Genomic DNA, 21,594 nt, shown 5'->3' on the forward strand with positions numbered 1-21,594 from the left:
CCTTAAAATTTGTTGTTCAAAAAAATAGGAGTGCGGAAGAAAAAGGAAAATAAAAATATTTTTAGTTGAGTTTAAGATCAAAATTGCCTATATTTTAGTTGATAGTAGTGAATCCAATAGATTTTATGATATTTGATGGCTGTTGGATAACAAAAGTTCTTTTGGAGGTAGCCTAAAAGCAGGTGATTGTCCTTGCAGCGATTTTTTCAATAAATTGAGCACTTATTGGGTTACTCAACGGATTTTGTAGACAGAACTTTAGTGATTAGAGTTTCTTGATGTTCTGGCTGTTATCTCGAACAATATATAATGATCGGTATCCCAGAAATTTGTGTATTTTGATCCTTGAGCCAAGTTAAAGCCGGTTTCCATTACCTCTTTACGTAAGAATCGGTTAAAAAAGCGTATCTATAAGACATTAATTTCTCGATCAAGTGATGTTTTGAAGCCCTTAGCATCTTAACTGCACGCAGAATTCATTATATGGTTCATTTTTGAATAACTGGATGATTGGCACATATGAGACATTTTTCAAAACGCTTTGTTGAGAAGGAAACTTTAAAGACAAACTTTTGAAGTTGGCCTAAGATTATTTTTATTAGGTTTTGCACCGTATAATAAACAGTTTTCTAATGAAACTAACCTAAATGAAGTATTTTTGAGTGAAAAACGTAAGTTTATATTGAAAAATATATTACGGCGTATACCAACCATAGTGCAACCCCAGCCTGCCTATTACTAAATGGGTCAAAGTACATTTCAACCGTTCACGTTTTAAACATTTTTTGAATAGAAGCGAAACTGATTGCATACACAAGGTTAGCATCCTTAGGACTATTAAATATTATTTAGTTTGGGGAATAAATTCCTTATAGATACGCTTTTTTGGCCGATCCTTGCCTTAAGGGCTAATGTAAACTGTCTTAAGCTTGGCTCAAGGATCAGAATACACAAATTTATGGGATACCAATCATTATATATTGTTAGAGATAACATCCATAGCATCAAACAAATCTAATCGTTAAGGCTTTTGTCTACAAAATCCATTGAGTTGCCCAATAAGTGCTCAATTTATGGGAAAAATGTCTGCAAGGACAATCGCCTGTTTTTTGGCTACCTCCAAAGGACTTTTGTTTTCAAACAGCAATCAAATCTCATAAAATCTATTGGATTTACTACTGTTGACTAAAATATTGACAATTTTGATCTCAAACTTAACTAAAACTATTTTTACCGTCCTTTTTCTTCCACACTCCTATTTTTTTTAACAAAAACTTTAAACACGATTTATAATGTTGGTGTAAACAGTAAATAATTTAAAACAGATTGCCACATTTCTGCTGATGAATTAACTGTTGGGATGTCAACAATGTTAAACAAATTCAAAATAAACCAAAATGGGTAAGTTTAACCATATTTTTTGACAATTTTCTTTTTTTGTATGGGCGCTCCTATTATTTTGAACGCAACTGTAGATTCATTTTCGCTTAATATAAATGTTTATTAATTTGTATTGTTATTTGAATTATATTTTGAATTTGAATAATATTTTATTTACATCTAAGAAACTTTAACTAATTTATAATTCTTTTCCATTGTTTTTCATGAAAAATTTTACTTTAACCATCATTACAAATTGACTCGTAACCGCCAATTAACACCTGCTTAAAATCCACTTCAACAAATGAAAACCAATGCACCAAATATCCAGGTAATCGTCGCATGTCTGAACGTGATCTAACACGTATGGGTGCTGATGGTAAAAATGTTGGTGGTCCACACATAGCAAATAATCATTTAGCCAATAGTAAATCAGTGCCAGCACTACATCATCATATGGGCAGTGGCACTATTTGTAAGTTCAATTATTTTTATTTATTTATTTTATTTTTTTTTAAATAGTCGAATATTGATAAGAGAATTTGGTTATAATTTAATTTTCTTTTAATAATTATCTAGTTATACCATTCTCTTAACCCAATTCGACGAAATTTTTAAGTTTTTAATTTAAATTTAATAACAAAATTTTTTGTTTTTCTTTTTAAAGCCATGGCAAATTCAAAATCACGCAGTACCCATAGTTTGGCCAATCCAGCGACAAATTTGAATAATACCTTAAGTAACAACAATACCAATAATAACAATAACAACGAACAAGGCTTCTATCAAAATTTAAGCGTATATCGCAATCAAAATCAATCCCAGCCAATTTTAAGTGAAAGGTAAGTAAAGAAATTGACCGAAAATATTTTTCTATAAACTTTGGAACATCTTTGGACTTAAAATTTGTTTATTATTGTGGTGTTTAGAGTACATTTAACCAAAAAATATAAATTATTATTGGAATTGGTATCACATTTTATATCTTAATTTCTATTTTTATTCTTTTCTATTCCTCTTTCTTCTTTTTTGTTTTGAATAAATGCTTACACACAACCAATTATTACTGTTAGGATTACTTTACGTATTAAGAAATTACTTTATGGTTTTATACCCATTAAAAAAGAAGTTCAAGTTTTAGAAATGACCAATGTGAGTAGAACTAAACAATAAAAAAACTATGCCTCCCACTGTGCCTATTCAATGTTTTAATGTTTGGTGTCTAACAAAACACACAAATTTGCTTTTTCGTTTTGATTGTCCTACACAAAAACACACAAATGTTACTTTAAACACTACAAATATATATCAACTTACCATAATACACACTTGTCTTAAATATTTAAAACACTTTATTTTTTGAGGTTATATTTTATATGTTGCTACTTTTTTAATTTACTTAAATGCTTGAGAATTGCCAAGACAGTTCTTTACAAAATCTCAGGTATATAACGAAAGCAATGCCCTTTATGTATACAGTTAACTTCGCTTCACTGAAAGACTTTTCAGTTATCTAATAGGTTCGCTGAATCGGAAATACTTCAAAGAAAATTTTTTATTCCAAATCCGGTTTTAAATATCCGATCTTTTTCTGTTGATCGCATTATTGTGACCCAAACTGATGCAAGAGTTTTAATCTTTGCACACCATGGAAATACATTCTTCCCGGAAGCCTCTTCTGATAGCCTTAAAATATATCTCACTGTAGGGTGTCACTTAATAGGTGAAATTGTCGTAATGTCCTCCTGACGTAAATGAGTATTGATTGTTTTAGATTAAGTCATGATTAATATGATAATGTATATACCATCGACCACATCTTCCTGAGTTTACGACCTTCTATTCAATGTAAAGATTGCCCATTAGGTCACAACTCACTTGACTTACAATCCCAGAAGAACTTGTCGAATTATAATACTTTCGTACTATGGCCCTATACATACTAGTACAGTATTCTGTGTGGTTTAACCGACGGACTTCAGATTTAATAGAATAGGATTTGAGTTATTTTAACAAGTAAAAAAGTGTCAGTCGGCTTTGCCGACAGATATATACCCTCAGCCAATGTGAAGTGAAACTTTCACCTACGGACAGATCTAATGTATTTAAGGTCTCTTCAGAATTTTGTGGCCCTTTTTGGACATTTGAACTTGCCGATAAAAATTTGGATTAGGAATTAACTGCGCTAAGACACAAATGTTTAACTTTTGTGAGGGAGGTACCCTTAGGGAGGACCGATATGGACCATTATAGAAGTTAAACTAAATTTTGACAAAATATTAGGAGATCCAAAGTTTGGACTAAATTGATTGTCCCATTCAAGTGATATCGTCCTAGCATTTTAGTGAAACTAAGTTTGGATATAATATGACGAAGACCAAATCGGTTGAAATCTATTCAACAAAAATCAAAGTGATTCGAGAGCAGGTCTTAAAGTGAACTTATCCGAAATTTTGTGTGAGAGGTACCAGAAGGAGGAGACAAATATAGTCCATATTCGAACCTGATCTATATCTGGATTATTATTATGGATTACATTGGATTATTATTATGGATTACATCGGTCACTCCCTTCGTGAGTTATGGTGCGCACAAATTTTTCCAACATTTTTTACCTTTTGTTTACCTAAAGGATTGGACCGATATGTCCTATCTTTGAATTTAAACTATGTTTGGACAAAATGTTACGAAGGCCAACTTTTGGACCGAATCGGCAAGTCCATTCGAGAGTTAACTTGCGCTCCATCCACTACACACGGTGTCATAGGGGCTTTTTTCAAATTTTAGGCTATTTTCTCGGGAAGTATGGACTTGCCCCTGATGAAACTTGTACGGTATGGGGGGCAATGAATACAAGTTGTTGCAACAGAAATCAGAGCGATTCGAGAGCAGGTCCTAATCTGAACTTATTTATTTATTTATTAATCAACTTTACAATAATTCAAGCCATCAGGCCAATTAAAATGAATTACATAATATAACATATTTGTATGTTATCACTACTCAGTGTGCATATGAAATAATCCTATTTAGTTATTTAAATTGAATCCTTACATGTAAAACAAAGCCTTATTCGAAATTTTGTGTGGGAGGTACCCGAAGGAGTGGACCGATTGAGTCCATATTGGAACCTCGTCTAAGTCTAGTAAAAATTTTACCATGTGCAAAGTATAGATCAAATCGGTTACTTCCTTTAAGAGTTATCGTGCGCAAAAATGTTCCGAACTTTTGTGGGGGAGGTACCGGAAGGAGTGGACCGATATAGCCCATCTTCGAACTTAAACTAAGTTTGGGCAAAATATTACGAAAGCCAAATTTTGGACCGAATCGGTTGATCCGTTCGAAAGTTATCGTGCGCACCAGCCATACGGACGGACATAGCTCAATCGACTCCAAATTGTCTGAATAACATTTCGTCCAAACATACTTGGGGTCTAAAACCATTATTTCGATGAGGCACATTTTGCCCGTATTAAAGTGTATATACCCTCGTTAGCATAAATGCTGAGGGTATATAGACTCTTGGCTCTCAGCAGAGCAATTTGTGTATCGGCATTTACATCACCGTTAACTTTTAGATATACCAAAGATTTCCAGCTGAAAAACTCTGCAGTTCTTATTCAGGTGTTACGGCTGCCATATGTTTTAGTTCCTCACAATATCGTATGCAGGGTCAAGGTACTCGTGGCCCAGTAACTGTCGAAGTTCTCTACGAACAGCCAATTAAAATGACTAGCCAAAGGCTTCCTGTTTGTGGCCTCAATCCTATCTGAATATTTCTTCTTTTTAATCTTTAAGAGCGTCTTATTTTCTGCAAAAAAATGTATTGAATAATTGTTTTATTTTGAAAAAGAAATAGATAAAAGGAGTTTTTCAAAACTTCGCTGCCGGTCAATTTTGAAACTCTACATTCAAAATTTTTGTATAGCACAATCCTACTAATTGAAGTTAGACAGTGGAATCCCAATGATTCGTATAACTATAACTAAAAATCGGTCCGATTAGGCAGTCTTTCCTTGTTCTACACTCATTATACCGAAAATACCGTTTTTTTTAAACCACCGGTACCCACGACATTACGAGTTAAAGCGATTATACTACTTAGTACTATTGGCATTTAAATTTACGTTTTTAATTTCGTTCGTTCCTATTTTTCTCCAACTTATACTAAACCACCATTTCTCTTTAATTTAAATTTCTTTCAGACCCCCCATGCCATCACATTCCGCAATGAACGCATACAATGGAAATTCCCAACAAAACACACAAAATCCAATACTCTCGCCAACAAATGGTACCGGCCCAACTGGAAATCAACACCAAAACCATCCCTACCAACAGCAACAACAACAGCCACATCAAAATTCTCAACATCCAATGATAACATCTCCACATTCATCTAATATGCTGCCAAATCGGCCACAATCGGCCTATTATCAACAACAGCAGCCGTCGTCATCACAACATCAACATATGACACAACAGCAACAACAATTTGCACAACATGGTCATAACTTTAGTGCTAGTACCACTAACTTGTCAACAATGCAACATCCAACACAACAACAGCAGCAACAACAACATTCACAACATCCCATGCATCATATGACGGCACAGCAACAACAACTCTATCGTGAACAACAACAGCAACAGAGTATGACATTGGGAAATCGTTCAAAGAGCACACAGAATTTCCAACGTGACATGCAGTCACAACAGAGTCTGAGGATGCAACAAATGATGGCACCGTCTATGCCAAACATCAGTAATATGTATCAACAACAGCAGCAACAACAACAGTCGTCACATCCGGGCAATCATAATATGTCCATGGCAGCCAGTCAAAGTATGCAAAATGTTTCATCCATGGGTGATGCGCTCGAACAAAACAATGGTGGATACTTGGGTCAAGCACAACATTCTCCAGCTGGTGGAACCCAAACACTAAGAAGAAACATGCGTCCAGATTACATGGATGGTGGAGCTCAACATTCACCAAATATGCCACAAATGCAACAACAACAACAGCAAGGAAATTTCATGACATTACCTCCCAAGCCAGGACAACAGCAATTAACTCCACCAAAACAACAACAACAACCACCCACAGCCCCAAAACCACAACAAAATCGTTTATCGGGCACACAACAGCAATTTCCGCCTCAGTCATATCTAAGCCAGACCATGTATTCTCAACAGCAACAACAACAACAGCAACCACAAACCGCTGAGGAAAAACCACCGCTACCACCCACCACCACTCATCCCCTTTACAAGGCCACTCAACAAATAACACCAGGCATGAATTACATTGCCAGTACCTTAGATCCACCCAAAGGCGGTTATGTACCTGTTTCCGCATCGGCTTTACAACAAAACAAGAACTTGTTGGGCACAAATCCATGGGAACGTGAAGAACGCGAAAAGGAAGTAGAAATACGACGAGAACACATACGTCAATGGCGGGAACAACAAATCAATGAACTGTCATCGATTGCCCAACGTACACCCCAACAGGATGAACAACTTAAGACCCTAATACTCGAAAGGGATTTTGAAAGAAGAGCCCAGGAAATGGAAGAACATGAAGATGAAAGTGAACCCTCATACGAGAAAGAGAATGTGCAAGAAGTTTTCCGTTTGAATCATCAACAAAATGTCATTCAAACGCCAGTGACCAATTTCCGTCAAACTGAAGTTAAAATCGCCTCTGTTGTATCGGATCAACGTAGCAATAATTCCAATGAAACATCACCCATGTCATCGGCACGTAACTCAGCAGCTGAACCGATACAACCACCTCCCATACCAGCTAATCCACCACCCAGCACCATACCCACAACCATTGTGACTGGCACCACGACAGTCCAGCCAAAATCTATTTTGAAAAACAATCGTTATGATGGTTCTAGTACGGCACCTTCTTCACCCTCTAAATCACAAAAATCTGCATCTTTTGCCGATGAAAAGCATCTACAAACAGAACATCCAATCTCATCATTGGCCCGTGATATATCCCACATGTCCATCACAAACTCTTCTACGTCAGCCGCAACCACCACCACCACAACAACAACAAGTTCATATGACAACAATATGAATATGGAGAATTCTGGAGGGCCACCACCACCTCCACCCGAACGTAATAGTTCATACTTGATAATGTCACAACAGAAACAGCGCAGCTCCTCGATTGGTCTTTTAAAGACAGCCACCATCAATTCAGCGGACATGCAAAAGAAATCCTCAGCTGCTAGTATTCTCTTGAATAACAATAACAACAACATACAAAATAATTTAATATCCTCACAACAATCATCGCCATCCTCATCGACCATGGATATGTTTAGTGCAACATCATCATCAAGTCCATCATCGATTTCCGCAATGATGATGCGTGACAATAAGCGTGTTTCGTTCCATGATGAGGAGAATAATTATGTTGGTGGTGGTGGTTCGACAGTCTATCAACATCATCAAATGGACTACAATAATAGCAATAGTAGTGTAGATAGTATGTCATCGACGGCGGTGGGTAACAATGGAGCTTCTTCAGATTTGAATTCAATTCGAGAGGATAGTAGTGTAAGTATACTCCATTCAAATTTTGGTGATCAACTAATACATACTCCCAAATTAAATTAATTATTTTTAAAAATTAAACTCAACTTTGTTCCCCATTTAAATATGTATTTTTTTTTTTTTAATTTTAGTTTCTACCACAAAATGTCGATGCATCTATGTTGCCCTCAATGCCAGCCACACCTGATGCAGCTGCATGGAATAACACGGTACAATCAACTCCCGGCGTCATAGGGGCTCAAGAAGTCTATAGGTAAATAAATACATAGTTATGAAAATATTCCAAACAAAAATTAACATAAAAACTGTCTTCTCTTTATATTGCAGAGATCCACGTACACGCCGCTTGGCAGAGAAACAACAACAGCAGCAACAACGCAACACCGAGGCTGTACCCGAAAAACTTTCCTTTAAGGAGAAAATGAAAATGTTTGCATTAGAATCGGGTGAGGATAATACACCAAAAGATAAACTGAAAATATCAAGGGCACAAAGAGACATTGATGCTGTGCATTGAGCGACCAATAAAGAGAGATGTATGTATGTAGGCAAAGGAATAGAAGTGGCCAAGATTTATAATAGTTATATCGTACATAAAACAACATTTCAATTCATATCCGAGGAAATATTCGAATGTTTTAAACAAAACAAAAAAAACACACACCCACTTAATTGAATTAAAAAACAACAATTGTTAAGCTAAATTTATGCAAAATACAAATTAAACACCCCCTAATAACGAATTTGCTTACAAAAAGGCAATAATGATAATAATAATTACTATTATTATGAAATATTTTATTTCCATTCTATTTCTTATTATTTTATCCTAACTATAAACTATTTTAAACAAAAACACACCCCCTCCCCCCACTCTAGCTTTAAGGCTTTAAAAGAGAAAAGTGTATAAAACAAAACAAAAAAGCATTAGTCTATCTTAAAACAAATCGTATCATTATTTTTATTTTTACTACTTATATAATTATGTATAATTAAATAATACTTTAACAGAGTTATTAGGAATGTAATAAACATAAACAAATAGATCACATTCACATTAATTTGAATTACATACATATATACATAAAAACATATTTCTTCTTCGTTTTCTGTTCTCTTTTTTTTAAGTTTTAAAATAAATATTTTTTGTTTAATCGAGTGAAAAAGAAAAAAACAGCAACAAACATTATAGACTCTTAAGTTTATGCATAAATCTGTAAATCATTGATATTTCTTTAAATAAAAAAGAATTATATTTATGTAAAAATATATAAAAACAAAGAAAACAACCAACCGATAACACCACAATTCAATTTTGAAAGAAATACGATAAGTAAAACATTTTTTTAATTAATTATATATTAACCAATTTTGAAGAGTAAATATCTATACTAATTATTAATAGATAATAAAACATTGTTACTAATAGCAAACAACTAACAACAACAACAACCTTAACAATTAACCACATGGTCCAATATAAATTACCTTTTTAGAATAAAAATAACTAAAATGAACCACTTACTTACATAAATCCTATGCTTTTTGAAATCTATTTTTGAATAACTTTTAAATAATATTTAATAATTTTATAAATTTATTATTAAATCTGATTCACAAAATTTTTATATACAATACTTTCACACAAATAATACACAAGTTGTTACAGCCTGTTTCAATATGTCGAACGAAAATGAAAACGAAAGAAAAACTACTTAACTCGTGTATGATTTTCAAATTTTTTAGTTGTTTCGAAGCAAAAACAAAGTCAATATTACCATGAAAAGCAAAGTTTAGGTGTTTTTCGTTCTCATTCATTTTCTGTCGACATAGTGAAACAGGCCCTTAATATTCTAACCAAATTTTGCTCATGTCTAAATAGCCTACTATCATAACTAACAATCCTATGTTTCGCAATGCAAAAGTTTCAAATGTTTTTTGTGAGATTTTTAATTTTGTTATATTTGAACCTCTTTTCATCTTATTAGAGTCGTTTAATCACTTTTGAAGTGGGCATTCATCTTTTGGTATTTCACCTTTAAAACCTCTATTGTACCTACTATGAGTAACGTCCAAATATTTAGATCCGCACTCTTTTAGGTCGAAAATGGAAAATCATCAACATTTTCCAAAGTCTGTATATTTAATTTGGTGTAAATCCGACAAAAACTGGCCTCTTACTTACATTTCTATTAGGTCTTTACAATGAAGTAAAACATCTCGGCGTAATCCTTGACCACCAAATTCGATTGAAGAAGAATATTAAGGAGCGCAAAAAGAAAGGCTTAAAAACGCGCATTACTCCTGTAAGAATTTAATAAGTAAAAGTTGAGGAATAATATTTCGGGCTATTAGATTGATAAGACGGTGGTCTTTGTGTACAACCGTCAAGTGGAAATGCTAGATTAAAGTCCCAGGAGCTGATACAAATCAAGTTAAGATGTTCTGAGTGGCCGGTAGTGGTGTTTGTCGATTGACAGGCTGCGCTCTTGGCACTCAATCCTGCTTTATAAATTACAAGGTTGTTAACTTGTTTAAAGATTTGTACTGGGATTCTCTAAGTCTTTTTGTTCTTATTTCCGATCAAAATCGGCAAATCAAAATGCTTATAATTGCGTAATTAACGAAATCTTTCTGTAAGTTATCAACTAAAATAAGGTTGCCGCTAAGTCCTACCGATATCAACAGTGTCGCCAACTTTTATTACTTACTTACTTTACTTACTTAGCTGGCCTTTTACAGAACATTTGTTCCATAAGCCGAACTAAGAAAAAATCTCCAATCCTCTCTGTTTGCTGCTGTATTTTCCCAATCTGGGATATGTAGCTTTGTGATATCTCGTTTCACTTGTTCGCTCCAACGAAGCTTTGGCCTTCCAGATCTGCGAGAACCTCCATGCGGCCCGTATTTATACGCCTTTTTAGCGGGTTCATCATCACTCATTCTTATAACATGGCCTAGCCATCGCAATCGTTGTATCTCGATTCGTTCAACTATATTGATGTCATTGTATAGTTGATACAGCTCGATGTTCGTACGACGCCGATATTCGCAGTCAACACAGATTGGCCCGTAGATCTTTCGAAGAATTTTTCTCTCAAACACACAAAGCACTGCCTTATCTGCTTGAGCAAGTACCCATGCTTCGGAACCATACATTAGCACGGGTAGTATCAGTGTTTTGTACAGTATTATTTTTGTTTGACGAGAGGTGGCTTTATTCCTAAACTGCTTACTCAGCCCAAAGTAGCATCTGTTAGCCAACACTATTCTTCTTCGTATTTCACAACTGATGTTATTTGTTGTGTTTATGGCGGTGTCGAGGTAGACGAAGTCCTTTACTACCTCAAAATTATAGGTACCAACATTCACAGATGGTGCGGTGTTTATGGACATATTACGCGTCGATACCATCAACTTGGTTTTTACGCCGTTTACTGCCAGACCAACTTTAGCAGATTCTCTTTCGACTTTTGCAAAGGTGTCAGTTACTTCCTTTACCGATCGACCCATGATGTCAATGTCGTCGGCATAAGCCAGTAACATATGGCTGTTCGTGTATATCGTTCCATTTCTTTTGACCTTCGCGTCTCGTATGACCTTTTCCAGCAGGATGTTGAATAGATCACACGACAGGCCGTCTCCTTGTCTGAAACCTCTTTTGGTAGTAAACTCTTCGGAGAGGTTCTTTCCAATTTTAACTGAGGATCTCGTCTCAGTTAATGTCATTCTACAAAGTCGAATGAGCTTTGCAGGAATATCAAAATCGGACATGGCTTGGAACACCTTTGAACGTATAGGGCTGTCGAATGCTGCTTTATAATCGACGAAAAGATGGAAGGTGTCGATCTGCATTTCTTGGGTCTTTTCCAGGATTTGTCTCAAGGTAAATATCTGGTCAATGGTGGATTTGCCAGGTCTAAAGCCGCACTGATAGGGTCCAATAATTTCATTGACCATAGGCTTTAGTCTCTCACACAATATGCCAGATACTATCTTATATGCAATAGGGAGCAGACTTATGCCCCTATAATTGGAGCACACAGTTATATCACCCTTCTTGTGGACTGGACATAGGATGCTCACGTTCCAATCGTCGGGTACGCGTTCTTCCTGCCAGATGGTGCTAACTAGCTGATGCATACACCTTATCAGCGTGTCGCCTCCGGTTTTGAACAGCTCGCCTGGTAGGTCATCTGCTCCTGCCGCCTTATTATTCTTCAGCCGGTTTATTGCTGTCCTTACCTCAACTTTTATTAGTACTTTTAATTCATTTGCATTTTAATTTTCATTAACAAACTCGGCAACTTCTATTAAGATCATTACGGGATACTCTGCAAGTTTCACAACATGTTAGTGGAATGAAAGCAATATCGATTACTGCAGGTTATGTGAGTATGTGGTGGAGAAAGACACAGAAGACTCTTCGGTGATAATAGGTTCTCGTCGGTCTCATACCTATCAGACATAGTTATTGTCTATATCACAAGAAGTCTATGGGGAAAGTACTCTGAGTTCCTTCAAGCTTTAAACTTTAAACTGACGACTTACTCTTTTAAGTCCTATCTGCATATCTTTCCTAACTACTCGCCGACTAACTTTCTCCACTTGTAGTTAAAAAAACCTGGAAGGGTACCTGCGAAGTTCGGTGTTTAGAAGCTTTTTCCACATTATGCAACCGAAATTTGGTATTTAGGGGTCCAAAGCAAGTATCGTTGAGTGGAGTTGCCAGTTGTCAAAATTACTTTATGTATGGCAACCTTCAACTTTCAGTTGCAGTGAATGTCTTCGAAGAAACAAGAAGTAAAATTGAAAGGAAAAAACATTTTCTTAACAATTATTAGCTCTGTCTGGTTACCCTAAAATGTGCAACAATTTGTACCAATTGTTGCTGGAAGTCGTCTGTTAACACAAAAAACCAGCAAAAGAGAGCGATTCGAGAGAGTCATTTTGACAGTTCTTTCACTGAGAGCTTGCAAATTCTTGCTGGACAAATTTCTTCTAGCAGCAACTGGCAAAGCAATTCTTCTTCTTCTTCTTCCTGAAAACAATCAATCATCTGTTTCTAATTTGTGGATGATGTATGTTTGTGAAAATTAAAAACAATTTTTTGTGGAAATAACTTAGTCTAATTGTATTGTTTTATGGAGAACAAATTTGTGGAAAAAAACTTTTTTCAATTTCTTTTCTATGTTTAATAAAATACAACGTGTTTGCTTCTTTATTGGCGGACAAATTGTTCTGTTTTGGCAAGCCAGCTGATTGCTTGCTGGTTTTTGCTGCGAAGTGTCTGTTTACTTTTTACAATTTTCTAGCAAAAGAGAATAAAAACCCCTTACTCTTTGAGAAAGTTCTTGCTGGACAATTCTTGCTGGGAAAGTAACCAGACAGACTTATTGATTATTTGCATGACTAATTAATTTTGTGTATCAAAAATATGGTGAAAATAACAATAAAACAACAAATTTAGTGCAAATCCAATGTGCACATGGGTTCCATCTATACCGACAACACCAGGAAATTTCGTTTTTGAATAAAAATGATTTTTGTTTTGTCTTTTATCCTCCTCCGACAATTTCGAAACGATTTGTCCTCTATCAAGTGGACAACTTCCTTCAATACGTTCGACAATATGGAATCTATGATGCTCACAATATTTTGCTCATTAGTCTCTCTGAGAGTGTCTTTCCGTTGCAAAACCACGACAGATGAGAATAAAGAGTACGTATGTTGTTGTTGCAGTCACGTTAACGTATATGGGTGATCTTGGCTGATATAGATTGATGGGACTTTTGGAAACTTCCCTCAGCAAAAAGTCTCAACGCAGCGCACACTTTTTAAAGTGGGGGTATTGCTGTTGATCTGTAACTTACTTTGAAGTCACCCTTTAACGTTTCCACAATGTAAACTACGGCATCCTTTTCAATCGAAAATACGTCTTAAATCTAAAATAATTTACTGATTATACAGATCATTCCAACATGAGCTTCAACTTACAGTGCAGATGGCAATTCCAATGGATTCGACTTGTCCCTCAAATTTCTTCTAATAGATGCAATGTCCTGTACATTTTCTTCATCATTAAAAAATAATTCTATTGAACTTATCATTTTAAAATAGTTTTTTTGCGAATTATGCCCTTTGGATTTTAGAGTTCACAAGTTTGAAAAAACACTGATCGATAACACGTTTATCCACAACCCAGTTAGGTTGACACCAATGATACAACATTTCATCTCAGTTGCGCTGACAATTGACAACGCAATTCAAGTTAGTGGTAATGCAAAATCGACCCCTTGGTATTTAGTCTTCTTTGGGGGTCTAAAATATTCCTGGTGAGAATTGTCGGTATATGTCCCATTTTTATATAGCTCCCAACTGAAATAGTTGGAATTTAGCCACGTTTTTAAATAAACCCCATATTCTCAAAGTTTTAACTGTATTATTCTACCGAAATGAGTAACATTTGGTATTTAGTCTTCGTTGGGGAATGAAATATTCCAGCAGAGAATGATCGGTGCAGGGCCCCGCTTTCATATACCTGCCATAAAACGGTACCGTCCTATTTTCGGTATTTTTAAGTTTCAATAATTTGTAATGGGCGTATTAAGTTATAACAGAATTAAAACGCATTTGAACGATTTTATCAAATACGACAAAATTTGCAGACAATTTTCGACTCAAGCTGCAACAAAGCCTCTAAAGCGTAGAAAAGTCCTCAGCGATCAACATCCTGAGACATACTCATATACAAAATTCTTGCTCAGCTCAGCGATGGTCAACACATTCAATATCTAACGATCCAGGAATGTTTTCCAAATTTCCATTAATTTAGTACGAACGAACATGTTACATATTTACACTCACTCTACATATTGAAATGTATAATGAAGTGGATATTTGTTTCAATGTTTATGCAGAATCAATAAACCGAAGCAATGGTATTCGCATCAATTATTAAATTAATTGAAAACATTAACCGACATTTTAATCGACTCTTGAAAAAAAAACAAAAAAGAATTGTAATATAGTTATTATGCTTTAATTATAACTCTTTTTCTCCGAATTTTCAAATAGGAAATTGTAAATTATAAACCGTCCTCCCCAAAACAAAAATAACACTGTGTGTAATTTTTTGAGTCATGTTTTATTAACCATATTCTGACTCCACAGTGTGATAGAACACCAAAAAGGAGAAGACACGTGTTTCGCCGTTTTTCCCTATCTCATCAACTTTCGCGGTTATAGGCCTCCAAAAGTTTGAGGCTTTGGTGTAAAAAGGGTCATTTAGTCAGGGCTATATCTTCGAACCAGTTAGGAAATGTGAATTTATCTCAGAGGCAAAGTTGTAGCTCTTGTCTTAAAGAACAAAAATTGTGAACACATATAATCCTTCAAGCTTCATCTGCAAGGTCAAAATCGCCATGGTCAAATTTCTTTTAAATATTTTTCTCATGTTTTGTTATACAGCTTTCAAACCGATCAAATTTGAAGCAAACAACCAACTACAAAAATGTACCTCAGATCTCAATAAACAACTTTCTAGAATATACGAACTCTGTACAAACGGATCTTAATGGTCAAAATAGCAAAACAATTGCGATTTTTAACCTCTTTTCTAGGATTCTGTCCCATAGATATTAAACCGTTCTACATTCAAGAAAACAATCAACCACAATAGTGTAGCAAATTCTTCAATAAACAACTTTCTGGAATATGCGAAATGTCTATGAACGGTTCTTAATGGTAAAAATCTTTTGAAAATATCCAATTTTTAAGAATACAAAAATTAAGAATACAGTCAACTACTCAATGTACCTTAGATTTCAACAATCAAGTTTCTAGAACAAATGAAGATTCTAGGAACGATTCTTCAAGCTCAAAATCCGATTACTTTAGATCATTTTTTCCTGTTCAGGTCCGTAAATAACAAACCTTTCAAATTTCCTTAAGTTTTTAACAGTTTGTTATTTCCAAACCTGAGCAGAGGGAATGTGAAAAAAATTATTGTTCTTGAATTTCAGCCCTAAGAATCATTCCTAGAATTTTCATATGTTCTAAAAAGTGGTTGAGGGTATCTTTAATTTTTGGGCGGTTGCGTATCTTTGGACCAGAGATGGAGAAAAAAATATAAAAATTGGATATTTTCAAAAGATTTTTGCTATTTTTACCATTAAGAACCGTTCATAGACATTTCGCATATTCCAGAAAGTTGTTTATTGAAGAATTTGCTACATTATTGTGGTTGATTGTTTTCTTGAATTTAGAACGTTTTAATATCTATGGGGCAGAATCCAAGAAAAGAGGTTAAAAATCGCAATTGTTTTGCTATTTTGACCATTAAGATCCGTTTGTACAGAGTTCGTATATTCTAGAAAGTTGTTTATTGAGATCTGAGGTACATTTTTGTAGTTGGTTATTTGCTTCAAATTTGATCGGTTTGAAAGCTGTATAACAAAACATGAGAAAAATATTTAAAAGAAATTTGACCATGGCAATTTTGACCTTGCAGATGAAGCTTGATGGAATATATGTGTTCACAATTTTTGTTCTTTAAGGCAAGAGCTACAACTTTGCCTCTGAAATAAATTCAAATTTCCTAACGGTTTGGAAGACATAGTCCTGACTAAATGACCCTTTCTAAATTAAAGCCTCAAACCTTTGGAGGCATATAACCGCGAAAGTTGATGAGATAGGGAAAAACGGCGAGACACGTGTCTTCTCATTTTTGGTGTTCTATCACACTGCGGTGTCAGAATATGGTTAATAATTTTCGTGTTGCACAGTGTAATAGTACATTTACGAAATCGAGTGGATGTCAAATGTGAATTCCTTTGCGTATACGTCAAATGAAATGCCATCTGAAATTCATTGGATTTCATTCGACGTTTAAGCAATGGAATTGGCTGTTGAAATCGAGTGAATTTCGTAAATGTAAACCTGGCATAAAATATTTAAAATATAAATTCCTATTTTATTATAATAAATACCAAAGTTTCAAAACAATACCCTACACCATGGTAGAACAAGAAAAGGTAGCAGCAATACCCAGCTGACTGAACTGGGTTGTAGTGTTAGTGTCAAATTCCATTCGACATTTTATGTATTTATTTCTATGTTCGATGTATATTAGGGATATATATTTTTGAAGAATAAATTTATTCATCAGAAAAAAAAACTATTTCCCATAAAGACGGCTTCATATCATTGACATGTAACCTCCTCCAGGTCCAAACGACATGCCGCACACTAAAACACCGCTTATAGAGACGGTACAATATTTGTTAATATGTGTGGTATTTTGTTAAACTTGAAAAGAATAAAGCCCTAATAAACATGTGCTTTTTTGTTTTCAAAAGCAAATGATTGAAACATCTTCTCTTTTTTCAATGAATTACCAGCGACCCGAAACATTTTTGCAAGTATTCTACTTTCTGCGAGAAATTATGCATTTAGTGGAATGATATGGAAACATTCAAATTGAAAATCTAACGAGTTTTCATTCATGTTTTCCAAAATATTCAATCAAATGTGAAAAATTATTAGTTTTTTAAATTCCAATAATTTATAGACATTTCCTTGTTTTGTTTACATTTACGTTGACACTAAGGTTTACAAACAAAAACAAATTCCTTTGTGGTTGTTGTTCGAGTTGTATTTGTTGTAGTATTAACTTTACCTTGTATTTGTTCTACCATGACCCTACACCAATCTACCAATCTTAATGGTAAGTACTAACCAAAAGTGTAAACAAATGACCAATATTACTTACATGCATATTTTTTGCTGAATTAAAAATAGTAATACATACTATGGCCACTACTTACAAGTTCTGTTTTGTTATTGGTCAGAATAATCTTAATAGAATATAAAGTCTGAAATTTGTTAGAAACATTCAACCAATAACAAAATATAACCTGTAATAAAGAAGTATGAAGTTTTTTTTTTATAAAAAATGTGTAGTGTTGTACTATATTCAAATCTTACAAACAAGAAAAAAATATTTTCGAAAGATCAAATCAAAACTATTTTAGATGAAAACCAAACGTTCCCTATACCGTTTAAGCTTTAAATAAAGGTGCAAATTAAAACACAAGAAAACCTAATCATCCTACAAAATACTCTAAACAAAATACAACCATAAGGAGAGAATGAATATGTCTTTGAAAGTCACATGAGAATTGAACTACGAATGGACCAAGCAAAAAAGTTTTCCTAAAAAAACTATAAAAAATTAACTTTGATTAAAAATCAATGAACGGGTTTTAAATTATACACAACTAAATAGTTAAGGTACATACACTATAATATTTACTGAAATAAAAACAACATATAAATATTTAATTGAAATAAACAAGGCAAAAAATAGACAGACGATCAATTATTTTATTCAACTCGTAACTACAAATATATATTTTTTTTGAATCGTTGTTAATAAAACAAGAGAAAAAACTCAAAATTCCCAAAAGTATATACAAATAATTGTTTATTAGAAGTTGTTCATAAAACTATTTATAAATGTTAGATGAAAAATAATTAGATGCAAAGCGATTAAATAAATTTGTTTCTCGATTTAATAAAAAAGTTATTTTTATTAAGTAAATTCTACAATGGTATGTATCAGTGTTACTCGTGGTACAAAAAATCTAGAAGGTAGGTCAGGTTTGAAAAATTGTGAATGCAAGGCCTGGTTGTATTTTCTTATTATAATTATAACTGAAAACGCGAAAAATTAATGGGAGGCCAAGTTTTCTTTACAGAGTCAGGTTCTATATATGGTCAAAAGTTTGTTTCATTTCAATAAATGTTGTCGGCTTCGCCGACAATAATATGGTTTTGGATAGAAGCTCAAAAAGTTTTGCGGGGAAGGTATCTAAAGGAATGGACCGACATATTCCGTTTTGAAAGTGGGTCTTATTTTGGGTGTCATTCCCCTCGATAGCTACCGCGACCACCTGCCGTTTAAGTTGGTCACCATATAATTCAGAGGTTTTGGACCATTATATCAGCAAGCATGTACTTGCCTTCGAAAAACATGATATCGCTGTAAACAGGACCACTAGGTAAACATTTTTAATGGACTCTGGTACAGACCCTTAACCGGGTTGCTCTGTTTATGAGATATCGCGCGTACTATTTTAGCTAAAATTTTCGAATTTTTGTAGGGGAGGTATCGGTAGGAGTGGATCAAGCACCACCTTTGAATTTCATCTAATATTCGAAGAAATATTACAATATGCAAAGTGTGGATCAACTCAGTATTTGGTTCGAGAGTTGCAGTGCTCTCCAGCCACTACATGGTGCCATAGAGGGTTTACGTATGCCCCTGAAAAAACTTTTACCGTCGTAATTGAGACAGCGAATGAAAGTTGCTTCAACAAAAATCAAAGTTATTCCAGAGCAGTTCTTAAAGTGAACTTATCCAAAATTTTGTGTGGAAGGTACCCGAAGGAGTGGACAAATATAGTCCATATTCGAACCTCATATATTGGGATGTGTAAAGTATGGACCAAATCGGTCACTCCCTTCAAGAGTTATCATGCGCACAATTTTTCCGAACATTTTTGAACATTTGTGGGGGGAGGTAACTGAAGGAGTGGACTGATATGGCTTATCTTCGAACTTAAACTAAGTTTGAACAAAATATTATGAAGGCCAAATTTTGGACCGAATCGGCAGATCCGTTCAAGAGTTATCTTGCGCTCCAACCACTACACACGGTGTCATAGGGTTTTTTTTGCACCTTTCAGGCTATTTTCTCAGAAAGTATGGACTTGCCCCTGATGAAACTTGTACTGTCGTATAGAGCGATTCGAGAGCAGTTCCTTAACTAAACTTTCTCCGAAATTTTCTGTGGGAGAGGTACCCGAAGGATTGGACGGATTGGGTCCATATTAGAACCTCATCTGTCTAGTAGAAATTTCACGATGTGCAAAGTAGGGGTCAAATCGTTTACTCCCTTCAAGAGTTATCGTGCGCACAAATTTTCCGAACATTTCCAAAGTTTTGTGGGGGAGGTACCGGAAGGAGTGGACCGATATAACCCATCTCCGAACTTAAACTAAGTTTGGACAAAATATTACCAAAGCCAAATTTTGGACCGAATCGGTTTATCCGCTCGAGAGTTATCGTGCGCTCCAGCCAGACAGACGGACGGACATTGCTCAATCGACTCCAAATTGTCTGAAACACATTTCGCCAAACATATTTGGGGTCTAAAACCATTATTTCGATGTGTTAGCACAAATACTGAGGGTATAAAAATGTTGATTCCGACTGAATTTTAATATGTTTAAAATATCCCAATAGAAAATGTCTTTAAGACAACATTGATGAATCGTGCACGACATTTCCAATTCGTTCACGACTCCTTGCAGACAGCCCTTTGGAATCGTTGACGACATTTTCACACAAGTGTCCCAGTATTCATGCACGACAACATGGGCGACAAGGTAAGCGAGGCAGTCGTCGACGACGACTTCGAAGACAAAAAACCCGTTATTTCGTTGACGACAGCTTTACAGACACTGTCTTGCTATTTGTCATTAACGACCCTATAAAAGACAATTTCAGTTTGTTGTCGTGCGTCAAATTTTTATTTTTATTAAATTATAAAATATGTACATATATTATGTCTACAAATTGTATCTTAAATTAATTATACTTAATTCCAGCATGTTCTGCATATCAGCACTTTCTTCCAGCTTTGCCTCGCCTCACTTCTTTCCCCAGCCGACTGAGGGCGATCTCGCTCACTTTGTAGACTCTGCAAAACAAAATATATGCATATAAATGACTGTTGTAAATAATCACTAATATATTCGAAAATCTTACCATATACCATCTGCTTCATATTGCGATTTTCAAAGTTCGCCATGCCTTCAACCTAAATCCACGTGTTTAAAGAATAACTACAATTACTTTTAACGCAATTTAATCCATTTAATCTTACTTACCGTTTTAGTTAATGCAATTTGTATGAATAACACATCGTGACGCGATTTCCAAATTCTATGATTTTTTAATATTGAATTTATTACAAATTGAAAATTGAATATTTTCATAAATATATGTATGAACAATTATTTCAAAGCTCGCTTTTTTGAGCATTTTTTGTGTTTGTTGCCAAGACACAATGCAAGACATGGTCATGCAAGTTGTCGTGCATGACAATTTCATAGATTTCGTCAACGAATCGTCGACGAAAATGTCATCAACGATTCGATTTTCTATTGGGATATTTTCAAAACAATACACATACATATACAAATTATGTAAAATGATTTGAAAGAATAACCAAACCAATAGAAAAAATTGTAATCAGCTGTTTGCTATGGCATACCTTGTAATGATTGTACCATGAGTGTTATATGATGGACGGTAACGTAACGACAAAAAATTAGTGACAAAAAATCGAAAAAAAACCATAGCATTGTATATGTGTTCTACACCTTTTTCCAATGTAATTCGAAACATTTCAATTGTAATTCGAAACATTTCAATTGTAATTCGAGAATTCCATTTTTTATTCGAATTATTTCATTTGAAAATCAAATTATTTCATTTTTATTTCGAACTATTTCATTTGTAATTCGACTTATGCCATTTGTAATTTGAATAATTTCATTTGAA

General features: G+C 34.5%; 1 protein-coding gene across 13 annotated transcripts in view; it reads left to right on the forward strand.

The window, feature by feature from the left end:
• The window catches only part of cno (adherens junction formation factor afadin), a 267,454-nt gene extending 258,206 nt beyond the window's left edge, over positions 1-9,248 (forward strand). For 8 of the 13 annotated variants that reach the window (XM_073967792.1, XM_073967849.1, XM_073967801.1 and 5 more), the window contains 5 exons: positions 1,712-1,855; positions 2,048-2,222; positions 5,586-7,965; positions 8,094-8,215; positions 8,290-9,248. In XM_073967792.1, the coding sequence (XP_073823893.1) occupies positions 1,712-1,855; positions 2,048-2,222; positions 5,586-7,965; positions 8,094-8,215; positions 8,290-8,479 (3,011 nt within the window). In that variant the 3' untranslated portion in view covers positions 8,480-9,248. Of the gene's footprint in view, positions 1-1,711; positions 1,856-2,047; positions 2,223-2,453; positions 2,533-5,585; positions 7,966-8,093; positions 8,216-8,289 lie in introns of those variants that run through there. The other 5 variants (XM_073967830.1, XM_073967857.1, XR_012410244.1 and 2 more) reach the window with 3 other exon arrangements.
• The last annotated feature ends 12,346 nt before the right edge of the window (positions 9,249-21,594 follow it).

Source organism: Musca autumnalis, unplaced genomic scaffold (genome assembly GCF_047663935.1).
Source record: "Musca autumnalis isolate F117 unplaced genomic scaffold, ASM4766393v1 scaffold_1, whole genome shotgun sequence".
Lineage (NCBI taxonomy): Eukaryota > Metazoa > Arthropoda > Insecta > Diptera > Muscidae > Musca > Musca autumnalis.